General features: G+C 41.1%; 1 protein-coding gene across 3 annotated transcripts; it reads left to right on the top strand.

Annotated features, from left to right (window-relative positions):
* The first annotated feature begins 4,221 nt into the window (after positions 1-4,221).
* Positions 4,222-18,954, top strand: LOC121043365 (membrane-spanning 4-domains subfamily A member 3). 3 transcript variants are annotated; one of them, XM_040495034.1, is made up of 7 exons: positions 4,264-4,556; positions 10,070-10,241; positions 10,888-11,022; positions 13,478-13,534; positions 15,449-15,607; positions 18,098-18,199; positions 18,823-18,954. In XM_040495034.1, exons 2-7 carry the CDS (start codon positions 10,086-10,088, stop codon positions 18,850-18,852), a joined length of 639 nt encoding a protein of 212 aa, XP_040350968.1. In that variant the 5' UTR covers positions 4,264-4,556; positions 10,070-10,085; the 3' UTR covers positions 18,853-18,954. The 3 variants fall into 3 exon arrangements, with proteins under 3 accessions (XP_040350970.1, XP_040350968.1, XP_040350969.1); XM_040495035.1 differs by having other exon boundaries at positions 4,265-4,523; XM_040495036.1 differs by lacking the exon at positions 10,888-11,022 and having other exon boundaries at positions 4,222-4,556.
* Positions 18,955-22,323: the final 3,369 nt, after the last annotated feature.

The following is a 22,323-nucleotide window of genomic DNA, read 5'->3' as shown; positions in this document are numbered from 1 at the left end:
ATATGTATATATATATATATATATGTATACATATATATATGATATATATATAAATGTGATATATATATCACATTTGACATATGATAAATGTGATATATATATGTATACATATATATGATATATATATCATATATATATATGATATATATATCACATTTTCTTTATCCATTCATTAGTTGATGGACATCTGGGTTCTTCCCATAATTTGGCTATTGTTGATAGCACTGCTATAAACATTGGGGAGCGTGTGCCCCTTCAAATCAGCATTTTTGTATCCTTTGGACAAATACCTAGTAATGTAATTGCTGGGTCATAGGGTAGTTCTATTTTTAATTTTTTTGAGGAACCTCCATACTGTTTTCCAGAGTGGCTGCACCAGTTTGCATTCCCACCAACAGTGCAAAAGGGTTCCCCTTTCTCCACTTCCTCACCAACATCTGTTGTTTCCTGATATGTTCATTTTAGCCATTCTGACAGGTGTGAGGTGGTATTTCATTGTGGTTTTGAGTTGTATTTCCCTGAAGATAAGCATCTTTTCATGTGTCTGTTAGCCATCTGGATGTCTTCTTTAGAAAGGTGTCTATTTGTCTCTTCTGCCCATTTCTTCACTGTATTATTTGTCTTAGGGGTGTTGAGTTGATCAAACATCATTCTTGGTGGTGAGGGGGCCATTCCTCAGTCACCAGACCCTCTAGACAAGTCAGACCCCTAGCTACCTTTTGGGAATCACCCCACTCATTGACTCTGAGGATATTCCCCAGTTGTGGCTTAGGATCTGAGGATTGCTCAGCTTTGAGTATCTCCTAAACCCTTTGGCCCTTGAACAAGTTCTTAAACCCATCTCCAGTGCTCTTTTACTACAGTGAGAACAACTGAGAATAGAGACAGTCCTTCTTTGGTGAGCGAGGCTCACCCAAATGATTCCACGAGGTAGTTGGAAGTTGAGGAGGAACACTTTACTAATGTTTTCTATGTAGGCTATTTCTCTTTTTGCCAACAAATATCATGATAACTCTTCCTGGTTTCCTGAGCAACTCTAAAAATGCAATGCCTTCCTCCAAAGTCTAAGACTAGATCTGTACAAGTGTATTTCCCCGCCTTGTCAAAAAAAATAGCATGAGGCTAAAACAGGAAAGAATAAGGCTTGTTTCTGATCATTGGTTTCATTTTATTTGATGGCTCACTATTTCCAGACCCTAGTAACAGCAATCTTTGTCTACCACAACCTTTTATTGTCTTATGATTATACTAAGGAACGTCACACCTGGCAGGGCATGGTTTCCAAGCAGGGACTTAGAAACTTGCAAAGCTATAAACTAGTAAGCAATGAGCCAGACACATGGAACATATTTCAAAGTCAGAGATTTTAGATGGTTAACTAATTTTTTTTTCTTAACAAGAATACATATGCTTACTAAGATATATAAAGGTACTGCCCCAAGAAGGGCATGATTTTAGTAGGTATGTGCACACATTAGCGTGCACTTGGGTGTAGGGATAAAAGCAAGGATGCAAACAGTACTTAGTAACTGGATTAAGACAAACAAGGCTTGAGAAATGTATCACTTTTCAAGGTCTTAATGGGTCCCATGTGGATGAACAGCTGGAATACTGACTTCATTCAAATCAAGATTCATTTTTTTTCCTTTTGGAAATTAACAACTTGAATTTTGAGCTTGATTATTCATTATGTTATTGCAGCACCAAAAGCTAGTCAGCATCCTTGAAAACATTTTCTCTTGAAATTACGGACTATTGCACACCAGCAGAAGTCATCTGTGCAAATTGTGAAAGCAGTTTCTCATAATCTCTCTCTCTCTCTCTAAGGAACTGAAGAGTCTTCCCATTTTTATTCATTTATTTCCAATGCATGTAAAGATCTTAGTTGCTAAGACCTCTGCATGCATTCTGTCATTTAATCTTTATACGTGCTGTTCTCTAAGGTGGGTACTATGGTCTTATATTTACGAACGAGACAACTGAAGTCTTAGAGTTTAATTAACTTCCTTTCAGAGCTCTTTTTTTTTTCTGCAGTTCTTAATTTAAAACGAGTATGTTAAAAGGAACTACTCCTTTCCTCACTTACTCATATTTCTTCCTCTCCTTCCCTGAGAGCACTTTCTTGTCTTTTCCCTTCTTATTCTTCCTTTTCCTTCTCCTCCTGCTCTCCCTCCTCCTTCTCCTTTTCTTCCTCCCTCACTTCCTCCCCCTCCCTACATCCCCTGTCCCCCCCCCCCCCCCCCCCTTCTCCTCCTGCTGTTTCATCAGTATTCCATTTGCAATGACTCTGGCTAAAGTGAAACATGAGGAACATACCTTTTGCTGCCATCCTGTTAGCTATTTCCTTATGTTTAGAGTTTCTCTGTCATCCAAAGCTCCAGAGTCTCTACTCCAGGCTTGGGTACCAGCCCTGGTCGCAGAGCTCCTGCACACGATTACATTTCTCTGGCTGCCAGGCCTCCACTCACTTCATATTCAGAGTCCAAGTTCACCATGTCCCCTCCCAGAGCGCTCCTTCGGTCATGGTACCCGGCCTCTTTTTCTCTTTTCGTGACCAAGTTTCCCCTTCCGCTCCAGTTTCTAGAATGAGGACCTCACCCAGTCATGGGCTGCCCCCTCCAGGCTCTGTCCTGTGACCTTCCTAAAGATTGCATTTTGAATCTCCACATGTGATTTATTGCCCTACTGCCTCTTGGCTCTGATCTTCCCATCATCTATTTAAGGGCACTTTATTTATTTAGGACGATTGTGGAATGTTAAGCCTAAAAATAAAACTGCCAGTCATTTCACCAGCAAAAATGGGTTGGTGCAGGAATAGTAGGGAATTGCAACGTGACAAAAGCAAGCTACAGCAAACCATAGGAAAATCCTCAAAAGGAAGGGGAGGACCACTCTTTTATCGAGAAAGGGGTGGAGCTGGGGAGGGCTGTTAGAAACAAAAAGTCCATTGGGGGAAAAAGGGAATTCTAAGTGTAGGGGCTCCTTGTTGGCTGAGTGTGACTGTCTCTCATTGGCTGGGCTGTTGCCAGGAGAAGGTGGTGAGGTGAGAAACACCTTTCTTCCTTCTGCTGGGTATTAAAGAAGGCAAAATAGTATGGATTGAGAAGGGAGGTCTCTTCCTGTGGGCTCTGCCATTCCGGGGAAGCAGTAGGGCATGAGAGCTGCCTGCTTTTGGCTTCCCAACACCATCTTCACAAACGAGGTTTCTTTTTATTCATTTTCCCAATAATGTATCTTCTGAGCTGGGGTACTTTTGAAAGTGAGGAGAGGCTTTATTAATTAATTAATTAATTTGTTTATTAAATTTAAGGAAATGTATATTTATTTTTGAGACACAGAGACAGAGAATGAGCGGGGGAGGGGGAGAGGGAGAGGGAGACACAATCTGAAGCTGGCTCCAGGCCCCGAGCTGTCAGCATGGAGCCCGACACGGGGCTCGAACTCACAAACCTCAAGATCATGACCCGAGCTGAAGTCGGACACTTAACTGACAGAGCCACCCAGGTGCCCCTCTTTATTTATTTTCAACTTTATTTATTTTGAGAGAGAGAGAGAGAGAGAGCAAGTGAGGGAGGGGCAGAGAGAGAAAGGGAGAGAGAGAGAGAGAGAGAGAGAGAAAGAATCCCAAGCAGGCTCCGCATTGTCAGCACAGAGCCCGACATGAGGCTCAAACGCACAAACCATGAGATCATGACCTGAGCTGACCTCAGATGCTTATCCGACTGAGCCACCCAGGCACCCCAAGAGGCATCATTATTTACAAATCATACTGGGAGTAGCAGGCATGACCCTGACCTCACCCTACCCAGAGCTTGAGGTTTGCACACAGCTTGGCCGAGCACTGGCTCCGGTTAGGAAAGCTGGTTAACGTTTCTATGCCATAGTTTTCTCTTCTGTGAGATTGGGTTACCTGTTATACCTTGGCCTGGAGTCATCGTGAGGCTGAAGTGAGTTAATGTGCGCAGGGCATTTAGAGTGATGACTGGTACGCAGCAATCATTCAATGCCATTAAACTACAATTTGCCTAATTTTTGTATCTTTGACGTTGGCAGACGAACCAGCCTGTCTAAGCCTGTGAGAATTGAACGTAAGGATGCGTGTGACCACCCTCCCTCCTCCAGACGCTGCTCTTACTATCTGACTTCGTTCTTTTCTTACTGGGAAAGTGATTGTTCGACACCCCCCATCCCACAGTTCTTTCCCACCCATCTCCCTGTACTTCCTGCTTGCATTTCTTGGTCCAACCATATGTTAAGCAATGTCACAGGGCCAGCAGACAGTTACTGCTGCTGCCAGTTTCCTAATCAACGGCAAGCCTTGGGGACGCGCAGTGAAAGCAGAGTCGTCCCAGGTGCCCGTGTGGTTGGCACACTCTTCAGTCAGCCAGCACCACATTTTCACCGACTCCTCTAGAGTGTTGCCTCAGGCAAAGGTACGTTAAGCCTGAGTCCGAAGAGGCTGCAGTTTTCCAGAAAGGACACCGTCACTGTCATTACTGAGAGTCTCCTACTCGGCTTCAGAGGGAAGACGTCTTCCAACGCTTGAAGCCTCCAAGGTAAACCCTACAGATTCGCTCTTCAGAGAAAGCCCCCTTTTTTCTTGTCTCCTGGGTGCCACCCAGGAGAGTCAGTGGGCCGTGAGGATGTCTGCAGAGTGTTCTGGTTGGTTGTCACGTAGAGATTTGGAACTGTCAGCTGCGAGCATGGCTTCCCTTTAGAGTCTGATTGTTCCTCTGGTGTTCAAAATGTTAGACATAATTGTCTAGTTATTTCTTTGGAAAGACACGGGCGTGGATACCACCTACACACACACACACACACACACACACACACACACACACACCTCTTAGATATTATATAATCCAAGTGGCTGCCTCCAAATTCGGCTGCCGGCTGTGGGAATGAGGGATGGTCTGGACACATCTGAAGTAAGGATTTAGTAAGTGAGTTTCTGCATGAGCTCAGAGGGATGGTAACGATACTCTGAAAGCCAGATTGCCAGGTTCGGGTCTCCAGCTCCTGAAATTGCTGGCCTTGTGGGTTTTGGCAAATTACTTAAGTCTCCTGGTGTTCCACTTTCTCGCCTGCAAAATGGAAAGGATCATAGCAGCAGTACCTATTTATATGGATGTGTGAGACATATGGTGGTTAAATGGGTAAAGCATTTAGTGCAATGCCTGACATACACTAAAAGCCAGATAGGTGAACTTAATGGGTTCTCGGGAAATCTATACTTCTCCCATTAAAAAAAACAAGCTCAATTGACCACATTATTGAACATAGTTTATTTTGCCTGAAGCCTGAAAATTCTCCCTGATATGTATAGTTATTTTATTTTTATTTATTTATTCTTTAATGTTTATTTACCTTTGAGAGAGAGAGAGAGAGAGTGAGCAGGGGAGGGGCAGAGAGAGACTGAGACACAGGATCTGAAGCAGGCTCCAGGCTCTGGGCCGTCAGCCCAGAGCACAACATGGGGCTTGAACCCATGAACGATGAGAGCATGACCTGAGCTGAAGTCAGAGGCTTAACCGACTGAGCCACACAGGTGCCCCATTTATAGTTATTTTAAAAAATCAAGAGGTACCTGGGTGGCTGAGTTGGTTCAGCATTTGACTCTTGGTTTCAGCCTAGGTCATGATTTCATGGTTCATGAGTTCAAGCCCCACATTGGCCTTAGCGCAAACAGCACGAGCCTGCTTGGGATTCTCTCCCCCCACCCCTCCCATCTCTGCCCCTCCTCTGCTTGTGCTCTCTCTCTCAAAATAAATAAATAAACGGGGCGCCTGGGTGGCGCAGTTGGTTAAGCGTCCGACTTCAGCCAGGTCACGATCTCGCGGTCCGTGGGTTTGAGCCCCGCGTCGGGCTCTGGGCTGATGGCTCAGAGCCTGGAGCCTGTTTCCGATTCTGTGTCTCCCTCTCTCTCTGCCCCTCCCCCGTTCATGCTCTGTCTCTCTCTGTCCCGAAAATAAATGTTGAAAAAAAAAAAATAAATTAAATAAATAAATAAATAAACAAAATAACAAAATAAAAAAGTCAAATTAAATGATGTGGCTAGAGGGGTGCCTGGGTGGCTCAGTCAATTAAGCATCTGACTCTTGAATTTGGCTCAGGTCATGACCCTGTGGTTTGTGGGTTTGAGCCCTGCATTGGGCTCTGCGTTCTTGGTGTGGAGCCTGTGTGGGATTCTTGCTCTCTCCTCTCTCTCTCTGATTCTCCCCCACTCCAGCTTTCTCTCTCTCTCAAGAAAAACAAATAAATAAACTTAAAAAATAAATGATAGATTTCCTCCTTCCAGAACTACTCGGGAGTTTCTCTGTATGAGAGGCTCCAATCCTCACAAACATATTTCACGTTATCATTCATTTTTTTTTTTTTTTATTTTTTTTTCAACGTTTATTTATTTTTGGGACAGAGAGAGACAGAGCATGAACGGGGAAGGGGCAGAGAGAGAGGGAGACACAGAACCGGAAACAGGCTCCAGGCTCTGAGCCATCAGCCCAGAGCCTGACGTGGGGCTCGAACTCACGGACCGCGAGATCGTGACCTGGCTGAAGTCGGACGCTTAACCGACTGCGCCACCCAGGCGCCCCAACGTTATCATTCATAAGGCATGGCTACATCAAGCGGGACCAAAAGTTCATTTATTTATTAAGCATGTATTCACTGAGTGCGCAGCATGTGACAGACACAGATCTAGGCCCTGGGGTTACCAGGATGGGAAGACATCAGATACAGGTGAACATCCAGTCAGTTGAGGTTCAGACACGTAAGTAGTAGGAAAAGGGAAGCAGAGGGCAGGGCGTTCTGAGGTAATAAAGGGGAGGCTTCCTCCAGACCCGGCCAGGACTCAAGATGGCTTCCCTCAGGAAAGTGTGGCATGTGGACTGAGAGTCAGTCTGGAAGAAGAGCAGAAATTTTCTAGGTGGAGCTTGAGGGAAAATGTGTTTCAGGAAGAGAGGAATAATACGGAGAAGGAGAGTTGAAGACTTTTGAGAACTTGATGCTTGGGGGGCATTAAAAGAAATAAAACATGGCTGGACAGAGCTGTGAGATAGGGAGGGGGAGGCGTGAAGCTGGACTAACAGGCAAGCAGGTATCTGATCATGAAGGAGCACCGCGCTCCACATTAATACATTTTAGCGAGGCAGATATCTTGTGTAAAATATAGTTGTATTTCCCAGGGCATGTGGTTGGCTGTCAGTGAAGCATGCAACTCTTGATCTTGAGGTGGTGAATCTGGGCCCCATGTTGGGTGTGGAGATCACTTAAAAAAGAATAAAATCTTTAAAAAAATGTATATATATACATATTTCCCAATGGATAAATGTTAAGCCTAAGCTTTGCAAGGTGATGTTCAACATAGATGAGAGAGGGATTTGAGGGAATTAAAAAAATTTTGTTTTACGTTTGTTTATTTTTGAGAGTGAGAGAGACAGAGCACGAGCAGGGGAGGGGCGGAGGGAGAGGAAGACACAGAATCCAAAGCAGGCTCCAGGCTCTGAGTTGTCAGCAAGGGCCTGATGTGGGGCTCGAACTCATGGATCTCGAGATCATGACCTGAGCTGAAGTCAGACGCTTAACCGACTGAGTCACCCAGGGGGCCCTGTTTGGCCATTCTTATTATTATACATCCTGACCAGGATTACATCAGGTATTTATTAAAACAGACTTTGCTGTCAACTTTTGATATTTCCTCCTTCTTGGATTCCATGCATAGTATTGAACATGGAAGGTAAGGGTTCCTTGTCATTCTGTATTTATCAGTGTTTAAACAGAGCGTGTACCTAAATGCTAGCATGGAAATCAGTATTGGCAGGACATTTTGATGAGAGGTAAAATAGCAATTTTCAATGTGATAAAGATAGAATGTGTTCTGACTTTCACCTTCTTAGTGCCTTTGTGAATAAATAAGCATGACACATAGCCTTTATGATAGAGAACTGGAAAGGTAAACCTTATCCTGAAAGGAAGCAGCATGGATCTAATCTGATAAAAGTGAGTGAAATTATTAGAACAATAGATCTGCCGTACAATTTGCAACAAAAAGTAGAAAGTAAGAAACCATTCTAAACTCAAAGTCAATAGTTTTGGCAGAATTCAGCAGTATATAATGGGTTTGTAGTTAATCTCTTTTTTCTTTAAAAAAAAAAAAAGCTTTTTTAAGCTTATTTATTTATTTTGAGAGAGACAGAGAGCAAGTGGAATAGGGGTAGAGAGAATCCCAAGCAGGCTCTGCACTGTCAGCACAGAGCCCGATGTGGGGCTTGAACTCATAAACTGTGAGATTGTGACCTGAGCCAAAATCAAGAGTCAGACGCTTAACCGACTGAGCCACCCAGGTGCCCCTGTGGTTAATCTCCTACTGTCCACCTCATCAGTTGTAGAAGCAGAGAAGCATTTTGCAATCACTTTGTGTTGGAGAAGCCTGTTATCAGTTATTTTACTAGCAAAAATGGGTTTATTCAGGAAGAGTAGAGAATTGCAATTTGGGACAAGCAAGCTAACACAAAATCATATGTGAGTCCAGACAACAAAGAGAAGGAACTGCTCTTTTATAGAGGGAAAGAGGCGAATTAGGAGTTACTGTTATACACAAAAAGTCCCTTGCAGCAGACTGGGACTTGGAAATAGAGTAGCTTTTAGTTGTGACAGCCTCTTGTTGGCTGGGCTGCTCTTCTCTGGGGTAGTAAAGTGGTATTGACTTGGAAGATGCCAAGTGCTTCTCTTCCTGTTGGGTCTACAACTGAGGAGGAGGGACAGGGCACGAGAAGCCCCTGTTGTGGCGTCCTGACTCCATCTGAAACAAGTTTCCCTTTATCAGTTTTCCCACTAGGAAGTTATATTGCTCAAGATTGAACATATTGTGTGTGTGTGTATATATATATTTAATTTTGTTTAGTTTATTTATTTATTCTGAGAGAGAGAGAGAGAGAGAGAGAGAGAGAGAGAGAGAATCCCAAGTCACTGAAAGTGCAGAGCTTGATGTGGGGCTTGAACTCATGAACCATGAGATGGTGATCTGAGCTGAAACCGAGTCAGACATTTAACCAACTGAGCCACTCAGGCGCCCCCAGTGTATATTTTAGCGACACATCTTTTTTTAGGTGTAATGATTGAGGTGGTTGTTTGGTGAACCTTATATACAATACTTTGAGTCTTTTTTTTTTTTTTTTTTTTTTTTTTTGCCACAAGGCAGAGTATGAGTTAAAGTTAACATTTACCAACTGTCTATTAGGTTAGGGACTTCAGACCTTATCAAAGTTGCCTCTTGCCATGTTAATATGAAATTAAAATTATTTTCATTTTACATATGTGAACACTGAGGCTCCCATTACTAGATCACACAACTAATAAGTGGCCAAATTTGGATTTAGATTCGTCTCTTCCACGGTGCTTAATCTCTTTCCGCTGTACCGAACGGTGACCCAGAACGGTATCTTCCATATAGTACTATATAGCATAACGATTAAAAAATGTTCGACCTTAAAGTAGAATGTCCCTAATAGAGCTGAACTCAGTTATGAGCTGTGTTAAGTGTGGGTAAGTTATCTGACCTCTCTATGCCTCAATTTTTTCATCTTTAAAATCGGAATAATAACATCGCAACATAGATTGTTGGGAGGATTAAATATGTTAACACGGTCACAGCAACCAGACAGTACCTGGCATGTAGGAGCAACTCAATAAATTATACCTCTTGTTATTATAGGGAGGTGACCAAAGTCATTTTCCTCAACCAAGAGATCAACTTTCAGTGAAACCATCTGTCTGGTTGTCCAGAATTGATTTGAAGAGGGGCTATGTAATGTATACATACATATAAAAATGAGAAAGGAATCACACTTCACTGTTTCAAAGTTATGTGAGGCACTCAGACTTACTACAGTAGTTTGATGGTGTCTACTACTCCAAGACAAAATGAAATTAAACAATGTAAATTGATGCTCCATTTGTGGAGAGTCATTTTGATGTATGGATGGAAATGAACCGTTCTGTTGCACTCAAAAAATTGTAGCTGGTGGGGAAAGGGAAAACATCAAACCTTTGGATTTCTTTTCTGTGATAGCCGTCAATAACCCCAGATGGCCTCCCGAGGAGATGAGAATGCAGAACTGGAGGCAACCTCAGCAGGTGGTACCCCAGCGAGCCAGGTGGAACCAGAGGTGGTGAATAACTCTGTCTACCAGCCCATTAATGGATCACAAAATCACCAGAAGGAGAAGTTACAGGCCCTTGGGGTAGGTCATCTTTAGTTTACAAATTGGTTTAAGACAGAAGAAAATAAATAGCATGTGGAAAACCTTGTCTATCCTCATCAGGAGAGATTTCTGAATTATTCATCACTAAGTCAATAATGTTGCTTCTTTAAGAAAAGACTGGGACCCATTTTAGACCTGGGGAGTAGGAACTGTCCTGTCAGCATTGGAGAATGGACTCCAGTCTGACCACCACCTCGGGAGGCTGAGTTCTTATGAATGCCTTCCGTATTTTAGATCTAAAAATTGGATTGACGAAAGCTTGGATGAACTGCTGTTTAATGTCTGAGTGCCTTCATCATACTATGGCCCCAAGGTGTGCTAGGAAGATATTTGACCCCGTCTGTGTTGCCAGCCATATTGCCTCTACTTTTCTACCACTGTCTGGAAGGAGTTTGTGAGAATGGACAGGAGGAGGGAGAGACGTGGTGATGAAGGGCTGCCATTGGGATCGGTGGGAATGGCATAGAACAAAAACCTCCCAGAATAAGGCCTTGCCCAGTTAAGCTTGACATTGTCATCATTTCCAGCAATGATATCTCCTTTCTGAAGAAAATTCAAATGGTCTCTTCTTCATGGACACTAGTACATGACCATTATGCTTTTTTTTTTTCTTTTTTCCTTATAGGCCGTCCAGATCATGAATGGAGCAACAATTCTGGCTCTGGGTGTTTTTCTAGGTGCCTTACAAAGCATATTTCGTCCCTTCCGCCCGTTTTTCTTGGTCTTCTACACAGGCTACCCACTATGGGGTGCTGTTTTTGTGCGTATTCATGTTCCCCTGACCGTAGATCATTTCTTAGATACCACTGCTAGAAATGTGTTAGATTATTAAAGTGTTGTTTTTAGGTTATTTGGAGATTGCATGCTGTGGGTTTGATTTGTAATTCCTTACACAACTTTTAAAAACAAAGTGCCTTCCTGAGTAAGAGAAATCACATTTGCTGAGTACAAATTAAGTCTCAAACATTAACTTGATGTATTCATGCATTAAATCCAGCTATTACATTTATGGATGCTAAGAAAATCAAATGAAAAATGAGTATTGGTGAATTGTCTTGTGCAGTCAAGAGAGTCCTGGTTTGGGAGATAAGAGATTTGCCTGCTGATTACAGTCTGGAAATCAGAAGACTGATTTCCCTTATTTGAGTCAAAACAGAACCAATAAAATAGGCTTTGGTTCTAGGTGGTTTTAAAATTTATTTGAATAAATAAATTTGTTATTTGATTATCAACTACCTGATGTTTTCTTTTTAAAAAGATAATTAGTTGGAACTATTTGCTAATCAGACACTAATTTTTTTGTTTTTTTTTTTTTTTCTTGTCTATTCTGGTGTTAGACCTTGGAGAATTTATAAGTGTTCGGTCTCAGACTACCATGAAATCCAAGATGGGCAAGTTTAGTTGAAAATAGTAAATGGAACATGTAATTGGCAAAGAAGAAGATATAAATTTATAGCAAATCTGGGGCTCTAATTTATTCATGAGTTTAGTTTTTCAGAATCATCGACCTTCAGATCTTCTTTAAAACAAAATTGCTCATAATTTGTCAACAATCTCATATGCTGACAAAAGATGACATTCAGTTTCTGGATGCAGTATAAAACACGTAATTTGGATTTAACATTTCTGAAATTTTTAGATAGTTCCTACTATCATTTTGATGAAATACTTGGAGTCTGAATTTTTCTAGAAAACCTGAAGTACACATTTTCTCTGCATAATGAATCCTGACTATCTAAATGGAAAACTTCCATATTGTAGAACAGAGGATGGTGAAGTGTTTCAGTTATTCCATCAGGAAAGAGTTTTCTTTTCTCAGAAAGCTGGGGTCAGTATGTTGGAAAAATGTGGTCAGGAAGCCAGAGCTCATTCTTTGAAAGCATCCTCAGCATGAAGGTTCAAATCTGACCATTGGATTCCCATCGCTGGAAGCTTTGCCCCGGCTCTGTCTATCGCTGATGGAGTAAAGTCTAAGATCCACGACATTATCTGGCCTTACCTGCAACTACACCCCTGTCTCCCTCCCCTTCCCTCTGTATACGGGCCCTGCTGTTTATTGACCGTGTGATTCCTTCTATGAACCAATCTTCCTCTTACCCATCCTTATTGACCTTTGAGAAAAATATCTAAGCTCTTACCCTTTAGTTTCTTCAGTAAGATAGTAGAAATAACATGGGGGCCCTCTTTTTGGGCCATTTTTAAATGGGGAAAAATACATAAAAACCTTAGCTATTGTTAATAATACAAGTGCTTTAGGTGTGCCGGGCCAATTTCCAAGACCTCATCATGTATCATTTCATTCCATCCCCATATAGCTATAAGGTCAGTAATATTAACATGGGGATATGCACATCTCTATTTTACAGAAAAAGAAGTAGGCAAAAACTGAGCCTAGGTGACTGAATGAATACAAGCTGAAGATAGGGTCAGGGTGCATATGCTCTCGACCATAAAGCTCTAGTGACCCTGAACTTTCTCGTGATAACCATCTTGTTATTTGACGTGGAATCCGAAGCCTGTTCCTTTGTGTTCAGGCAGAATATTCGAGAATTGAATCTATGGAGCCAGCTCTTGCTCTCCATGATTTTGGCAACTTTGCCCTCAAACCATAGGCGTGGCTCGGCAAATTGTTGTAAGAATTTGTGGGGTATAAAACAGCATGAAATTTTGAGAAAGCCATCAACTTGTAGAGAATTCACTTTATAAAATTAGAGTCATGAAAATAATAGCTTATCAAAATAATCATTTAAAATGAGTGGGTATAGCAATGTAGACAGAGTTGCTGAAGTTCTTTCAGAACATCTAATCCAATAAATCAAACCCTCATCTGAAGCTTGAGTCAGAATATGAACATGACGTTATATATGCATGTGTATGTAAATAAATATTATTTACATTTAATATAAGTATAAGCATAAAGATAATTATATCGCATTACATATATGTCTTATGTTTTTAAAGTATGCACGCTCATATAATGTATAAAAACAGATGTAATAAAATATCACATGTTTGCTCAAAATTTTAACTAATTAAAAATTTCATTCATACGAAATGATGAGCAACATCGAGTATAATTCTCTGTGATAGAGTGTGAATTTTAGAAAGAAATTTTATGCAACCATTGCTAGATATCTACTAATTGACGGAGGACAAAATGAAAATGGTTGAGACTTAATGTTCTCTTATCTGTTTCATTTCCTGTGTTTAAACAGTTTATTGTTTCAGGATCCTTGTCTGTTGCAGCTGGGAGAAAGCCCACAAAAAAGTTGGTAAGTGGCAGTTCTTCCTGTATTCCTATGATTGTGGAACTAGAAATAAGTTACCCATTAATAACAAGAGAGTAGAGGTTGGTGAATTCAACTGAGACACCGAGTCTTGTGTAACGCACAAGAAAATTCTCTTAAGGCATTCAGATGGTAAATTATCAGAAAATCATGGAGATTGTGAATGATTCCTGGGATGGTTACTTTGAATATTTGATGAATCTGAAGCTCAGAAAAAGGCTTCTTGATTTTTGTGTGTTGTGAAACTTGACTAATTCTAACTACTTTGAGTGTACCCTTTCCCACCACTAAGTCCACACCCAAAAGCCAAAAGTTCTATTCCTTTAGTGATTCCTTATACACTTCATAAGTCCCTGTTATGTGTTCTCACTAAATCATCTCTCTGCCAGCTACACGCCTTTCCTAGCTCATTCACTCTGCCTTCTCCATGGATGGCCACCTTGAACACCAATCCCTTTTCTTTACCTTTATTCTCTGTTGATGACCTTGCTCCCTATTCTGAGAAACCCAAGCCCTTAGAAAAGAACATTCAGATGCCCTCTCTAACATCCACTTCACAGAACAGGTCTGAACCGATTCGTTTTTTATTCTAACTTCTTACCGTAGGTGACTCTGATTTTCTTCAAAGCTGTCATCCCTATTTGAATACTAGATTCTGTTCCTTTTTTTCCCACCTGAGTGCATCACTCCAAATGTCTTTCTGCTAGATTTTTTCAATCAGCCTATCAGCATCCAGTTACTAATCTAAGCAGAAAAAAAATACCTTGACCTTATTTTCTCCTGATAGCTATGGGCACAATTTGCTTTTCCTTCTGTAGTTAAACTCCTCAAAGGAATTATCTACACTCTGTCTCCAGTTCCAATCTACCCAGTAAGGGCTTTATTTTCCAATAAGGCTTTATTTTCTTCCCTACCTATCGAGTAAGAACTTCCAATCTACCCAGGAAGGGCATTGTTTTATAATAAGGCTTTATTTTCTTCCCTGTTACATCTTTGTAAACACTCTCCTTAAGATCACTACTGATTTCTCTGTTGGCAACGCAGAGATCAATTCCCGGTCCTCATCTAACTTGATTCATGGGCAGCATTTAGTACGCAGTGGATCACTCATTCCTCCTTCCAATAATTTCTTCATTTAGCTTCTAGATCACTTCCATTAGCTGGTTTCCTCTTGTCTTTTCAGTGTCCCCTTCTCAATCTCCTTTCCTTTGCTTCTCTCTGACCTTCAAAAGTTGGGGTGCCCCAGAACTCAATTCCTTGTTACCTGCCCTACTCACTCCTTTGGTGACCTCATCCATGCTCCTGGCTTCAAGTGACATTGCATGCCCACAACCCTGAAATAAACACTTCCAGCCTAGATCTCCCTCTGGGCAACATGCCGGTGGATCTCATTGCTTCCACTTAAGAGTTCTAAAATCTCCCAAACTCTATCCTAATCTTCCTCCTCCAACCTTCTCCCTCCATTTCCTCCCCATATCAGCTGATGGGCACTCCCTCCTTCCAGATTCCCAGGCCCAAACCCTGAGGATTATCCCTGACTTCTCTTTCTTTGACAATCTTGAATCCAATTGATTCACACATCCTGTTGGCCCTATGTTCAAGCTAAATCTGACTTTGACTGTTTCTCATCCAGTCAGACATCATCTTTCATAACCGGGTTCCTTGCTTCTACCGCTGGCCCTGTCTATACTAGTCCTGCTTGAGACCTCAGTGCTCCCATTAATCTAACTGCATTGCCCCTTTGCTCAAAATCCTCCAGGGACTCTATATTTTCCTCAGAGTAAGAACCAAAGTTCTTCTTAAGACCCGCAGGTCTTAGATGGGGGTTTAAATGAATTGCTACCAAAGGAAGGAAGCATGTGCTTCCTATATTAATTGAAAATTCCTGTTCTTTTTTAGGTGGAACACAATTTTGGAATGAATATTGCCAGCACTACCGTTGCTCTAGTTGGGTTTGTTTTGGTCTCGATCAATTTAGCAGTTAATAAGTATTCTCTCAAGGGATGTCCATCTTCAGAGTCACTGGACTTATGCATTTGCATGGACGTCTTATCAAACGTATGTTTTCAAAAATTATGTTTAATTATAAAATATTCCAAATGATCTCAAATGTACAGAAGAATATCATATCGGGTATCATGCTACCTTGATTTGAATCCGGGCTTTGCCACTTATTAGCTCTACAATGAAGGGCAAATTAGATAGTGTTTCAATGTGCTCATCTTTTTTTTTTTTTTATTATTAGTTTTTGAGAGAGAGAGAGAGAGAGAGAGAGAGACAGAGTATGAGTAGGGGAGGAGCAGAGAGAGAGGGAGACACAGAATCTGAAGCAGGGTCCAGGCTCTGAGCTGTCAGCACAGAGCCGGATGCGGAGCTTGAACCCACAAACTGTGAGATCGTGACCCGAGCTGAAGTCGGATGCCTAACAGACCGAGCCACCCAGGTGCCCCAATTTGCTCATCTTTGATATGAGGATGGTAATAGTATCAATCTCACAGGGTTGATGTAAGGGTTAAACAAGTTCATATTTGATGAGCAATTAAAACAGTGCACATTGGGGCGCCTGGGTGGCTCAGTTGGTTGAGCGTCCGACTTCGGCTCAGGTCATGATCTCGGGGTCCATGAGTTCGAGCCCCACATCGGGCTCTGTGCTGACAGCTCGGAGCCTGGAGCCTGCTTCGGATTCTGTGTCTCCTCTCTCTGCCCCTCCCCTGCTCACACTCTGTCTCCCTCTCTCTCAAAAATAAGTAAACATTAAAAAAAATTAAAAAAAAAAAAAACCCAGTGCACATTGTGTTATAATATTAGTATTTATTGCTGCTACTATTACACTCCCCAGAGAAATTAAATGAAATTTTTTAAATTTCATATCTTACTTAATAAAACTGACTTGGGAGATTTACAGTGTTCTCTGTGACCTGGGATTTTTGAATCATGAGTCACCGAAGTTTGGAATGTGGTACTTCACGTTGGAATTTTGGGGGTATATTATTTTTAAAGGGAAGCTCCCTAAGAAACTTTTCAAATGATGTTGTTGTTTGCATTAGATATTCTCCCTCTTCTGAGGTCAATTTAGAATTAAGGTTTTCCTTTAAATTTGCCTTTTTTCTCCGTGATGACCTATTTGATGACCTATTTTTACTGCCTGACTCCCAGTCCTCCTGTTTGCTGGCAAAGAAGTTTGTGCCTCATTTCTTTTCTTTCTGAAATGTATTGTTAATTATCTAAGTTTATATTTCTATGGGTCTGGGTTTGTTGTTGTTGTTGTTGTTGTCATTTTCAGGTGGGTTTTGTAGTATTTTCCTTCTGGAGCAATCTTGTGTTTGCTTCTCCTTCGAGGTGCCTCAGTGATAATAGCAGGATCGCTAGTCTAGTAATTTTGTGTTTAATATTTCAGTTTAGTGTTTAGTTTCTAGGGATGGCATAGACACATAAACCTTCTAATAAAATCCCATTAATGAAATGGTGGGGGGTCATTTTTGCCCATTGTTCTGAACTACCTACTCATTTCTTTAGTTGGCTATGACTCAGATTCCTAGACGTTAGCAAGAATATCAGAATTTTGCCTTTACAGCCTCTTCAGCTGTGACCACTTCACGTGGTTGATAAAAAATGCAATGTATCTCTCTCTCCAGGTAAATTTTTTCCATTTATCTATTTATTATTTACTTATTTAAAAAAAGTTTTTTTAATGTTTATTTATTTTTTTTTTATTTTAAAAAAAAAATTTTTTTTTTCAACGTTTATTTATTTTTGGGACAGAGAGAGACAGAGCATGAACGGGGGAGGGGCAGAGAGAGAGGGAGACACAGAATCGGAAACAGGCTCCAGGCTCTGAGCCATCCGCCCAGAGCCCGACGCGGGGCTTGAACTCACGGACCGCGAGATCGTGACCTGGCTGAAGTCGGACGCTTAACCGACTGTGCCACCCAGGCGCCCCATGTTTATTTATTTTTGAGACAGAGAGAGACAGAGCATGAACAGGGGAGGGTCAGAGAGAGAGGGAGACACAGAATCGGAAACAGGCTCCGGGCTCCGAGCTGTCAGCACAGAGCCCGATGTGGGGCTCAAACCCACAGACCACGAGATCATGACCTGGGCCGAAGTCAGACGCTCAACCGACTGAGCCACCCAGGTGCCCCATTATTTACTTATTTTTAAAGTTTATTTATTTATTTTGAGAGAGAGAGAGAGGGTACGCAGGGGAGAGGCAGAGAGAGAGAGGGAGAGAGAGAATCCCAACCAGGGCAATGCTGTCAGCAGAGAGTCCAACATGGGGCTTGATCCCACGAACCGTGAGATCATGACCTGAGCCAAAATCAAGAGTCAGACACTTAACCAACTGAGCCCCCCAGGCCCCAGTTTCTATGTTTTTAGGTTGATGAGGTGTCTCTTAAAGAATGTTGGTGTGTGCCTGTGTCTTAAAGCTAATCTATGGTTCACTTTGTTCTGTTTTAAAGGAGGGAGATGTTATATTTGGTTTCTTGATAACATGTTTTCCCTCTGAATGTTTGTACTATGTGTCATATGAGGCATCATATCTCCTAGGGCATCATGTCTCTAATGCTCATCCTTACCTTGCTGGAATTATGCATCAGCATCTCTGTTTCAGCCATGTGGTGTGCAGAAAACGCATGTAATTCCAGAAAGGTGAGTTTGTTTCCATGACTAATAATTCACATGGTCTGCTAAGGTTTAAGGTTCTCTCTGACTTCTAGAGTTGAAAAGATATACTTTTATGTAGTAAGGATTTGTGGGGTCCCTGGAGTTAGAGATTGTATGAAAGTGAGGGATGGAATGAAGGCTGGAAAAGGATTCTGATGTGAAAATCTAACCGGAACCAATATATTTAAAATAATATTCAATACATTTATAACATCACAGTATGATCTTATAGTAATATAATTAGTGTGATAATAAATGACAATATCAATAATAATACAGTTACTACAATATAATAATATAATAATAATATTTAACATATTTTTATACAGATATAATTAAGTTCAATCATTTCCATGTAACCTGTCAGTTTCTAACTGTATACCCAGGAAAAACCATGAATTCTTTCTAGATTTTAGGTAACTCACCTATAAGATGAAAACATTTTCATTGTCTTCTGACATTGGTTGGGAGGACTATGTATATAAAACTTTAGCATAGTAGTAATCAGTGAACACATATTATTGACGATAATCATGATGATTAAGGAAGGGATGGAAGGAGAGGGAGATGATGATCCTTTTCTTGGAAACTGATGTTTTATTTTCCAGGCGATTTCCTCACCTGGTAATTCTGTGTAAGCAGAAATGCCTCCTGATGAAACTAAATCTGAGAGCAAGGAAGTTCAACCTCAACTCTCCAATGAGTCAGAGCTTCATCAAAGACCTCAGGAAGACAGGAGCCTCCTCTCTTTTTTTTTTTTTTTTTTATTATTTAAAAAAAATTTTTTTTTTCTCCACGTTTTTATTTATTTTTGGGACAGAGAGAGACAGAGCACGAACGGGGAGGGGCAGAGAGAGAGGGAGACACAGAATCGGAAACAGGCTCCAGGCTCTGAGCCATCAGCCCAGAGCCCGACGCGGGGCTCGAACTCACGGACCGCGAGATCGTGACCTGGCTGAAGTCGGACGCTCAACCGACTGCGCCACCCAGGCGCCCCAGGAGCCTCCTCTCTTTACGGCGCGAAGCATGAGAAACTTGAATATCTGACTCAACTTTTTTGTTTTTGTAAATTCTGTGCTCACCACTCCAAAGTTGTTCCCATAATCGGTGCTCTTTCTTCTTAGCCACCTACTCCATTGCCTTACAAGGTTTAAAGGAAGCGGGCAGAATAGTTCCCGTTTTATGAATTCTCTCTAAATCCAACTCCCAACCACCCATTGAGAAGGAAAACGAGTCATATGTTTTTTGCATTGCAGAAAAATGGTTCTTGACTTTAGCTGACGTCAGCATTGTAAAACCTCAAATAAAAAAATCATCATTATCATCGTTAAGATCATTTTTTCTCACATTTGAGGGGGGTAGGGTCATGTCTCAGAGGTTTTATTTCGGTCAGCTTCTGAGATTCCCACAAGCCCTGATACGTACACGATGGTGTCGATCGGGGACTTTGAGAGCAATATCAATCAACATTTGTTCTTCAAAGGATGGCGAGAAACCGTAAAACGGAGAAGTAAGGAATAAGGGCTTTAGATCCTTACAGATCTGGGTTTAAATTGTGATACCGTCACTTGTTACCTGTGTGAAGTTGAGCAAGTTACTTAAGCTCCCTGACCTGTTTTTCCTCATCCATAAAATGGGTGTAATGTCAATGGACTACCTCATCGTGCCCTTGTAAGTGGTACGTAGAACCGCAAGTACTAAGTGGCTGTTGTTGGTGCCACCACTGCTGTTAAGGCTGGGGTGGGACGGTGGTCAGATGTGCAGGGAGGATGGCAGAAACCCTCACTTCCATTGTGGCTCCTCCCATCCCCCTGGTGACATCAATGGCTGTCTTTTTAAGGTGGCAGTTTGATGTTAAGTCTCCTCCTGATATATCTGGTTCCCGATTTATTTCTGCTGACGTGCTCATGTTTCAGATTTAGAAGTTAATTCCCCTCTCTTGATACTGAGCTGAGTCATTCATAATGTCTGTAAGTTCATACCCATAGGCTATTCTTAGCATCATGTTTACCACATGGGCAAAAATTCTTTCATACTCTTCTCTACTAATTGTTGCCTCTCTTCTTCAGAACACACACACACACACACACACACACACACACACACACTCATTGTATATATAATATTGGTCCCTGGACCCATATTATATATATATATAATATATATATATATTATATATATAATATATTTTTATGTTTTTTTAATCCATTCAGCAATATTTAGGGAATGTCTACTATGTGCATGTGCTGTGTGAAAAGTTTGATGTGCATTAGAGAATGATATATAGTCTCTGCTCTCAGGTTGCTCATAGTGGGGGATTTAGACCCAATGGAAATGTGTAATTACAACATGCAGTAATAAGGGCTGTGGTAGGAAAAATATAGGAATCTTGGGAAGACATAGGGAGAATTTCTAACCTGGGTTAGAGGGGATATCATTTTTCTAGAAGACTTTTCTTCTAAAATGAGGTCTTAACTATTACTAGAATTTGCACGATGAAGGGGGACTCATGCAAAAGTCTTTCAGCTGAAGAGAATTGGGGATATCCAGGGAACTAACAGGAGAGTTTAGTGTATCTAACTTTGACGGGTGTGGGAAAGATGGCAAGGTAAAACTTTGGAGAGAGAAAAAGCACACGCTTCACAGGAGACCACAAGACAGAGCAACTCTAGGAGTCTTCAGAAGCAGTTGAAAATTTCTGCAGTGGTGTTGAGCTGGCTTATATCGACTTGTGAGAGCTGATTTTAAATTTGCAGGGACCGCAAGTTAACATATTTTTGGTAGCTGACAATTGGCTATGGTGGTAGTATTTACACCTCAGAGATTGGTAGAAGCCACAAGTCACATTCCCACCCCACCCTCTAGCTTTGGAAAGCCAGTTGTTGAATATCCACCAGCACACCACTGGATAAATATGGACAAGCCATGCACTTAACTTGAAATTTAGAGATCTCCTTTGGAAGGAGTTAGTGGAGGAAAGGTTGATTAGGAATCTGATACAGTACACAAGGCAAAAAACTTCAGTTGAAGGAAAGGTATTTGTAGTAACATTTGTATCAACATTTTCATTATTTAATTCTATTTTTCTCCTCTAATATGTTATAAATAAATCAATCATTTCTTTGCATTTTGCCAAAGATAACGGCTAACAAATTTTGATCAAAACAGGATCGCTACAGGATTTTGACATCCTGTAGTGGATATTGTGATTGACTAGCCAGCATTCATTCTAGCTATCCCCAGATTGATGGCAACCTTGAGATTTTGGGGGAGTTGACCTCACCCTGGGCTCCACCATGATAGATCCAGATCCATCAGAACACTTCCATTTGTGACTCTATCAGCCCATAAAATGTTCCTGGACCAAGGCTTGATTCAGTTGTGGAACAATCATCATTAAGTTGGAGTCTTTGTTGACAAATGTAAAATATGAGCAATGTATTTGTGAATTAAGATGCAGCTGGAACTAGTAGCTACTAGTGGTCGTGGCAAAAACTAACCTCAGTATTAAACTGAAGGCGATGTAAGAGAATTTCAGAAAATAGAAATCGAACTCTCACCTAACCACCTCTGAAATTTAGCCTATTTCTGGAACTGAAAGTCTCAGGAACACATACATTGTTTGTATTGTTCAACAGCATTTGTTGCAAATATCTTCTCCCATTCTGATTTTGTCTTGTTTTATTTTGATGTTTTTGTTAGCTCTTGTTACGTTTCCACCCTACGTTTTTGTTGTAGCTGTATTTACTCAACGTTTCATCATGATTTATGCCTTTTGTGTTTTGTGCAAGAAACCCTTCCTTACCTCAAGTCCATGGAGACATGATTATTTAATACATCTGTAATTTACTTTATAGAGAATGACATCATCATCATCATCATCTTTTTAGAAAGCTAATAATTCTAGAAATTTATGTACTATATTGTAGCACACAAACATTCAAGCATCTATCCAGAACTTCCTCTTTGAGGAACTTTGTTGTTGTTGTGAAAATACCACATTGTTTTAGCTGCACGGTATAATTATTTTGGGGTAGTACAGACATTTGACGGTATAATTCTTTAAGTCCATGAGCATGGAATATATTTCTATTAATTTTGTCTTCTTC

Source organism: Herpailurus yagouaroundi, unplaced genomic scaffold (assembly GCF_014898765.1).
Source record: "Herpailurus yagouaroundi ecotype Mexico unplaced genomic scaffold, PumYag 187, whole genome shotgun sequence".
Classification (NCBI taxonomy): domain Eukaryota; kingdom Metazoa; phylum Chordata; class Mammalia; order Carnivora; family Felidae; genus Herpailurus; species Herpailurus yagouaroundi.
Note: the sequence above shows the minus strand (reverse complement) of the source record. Positions and strands in the feature narration are given on the sequence as shown.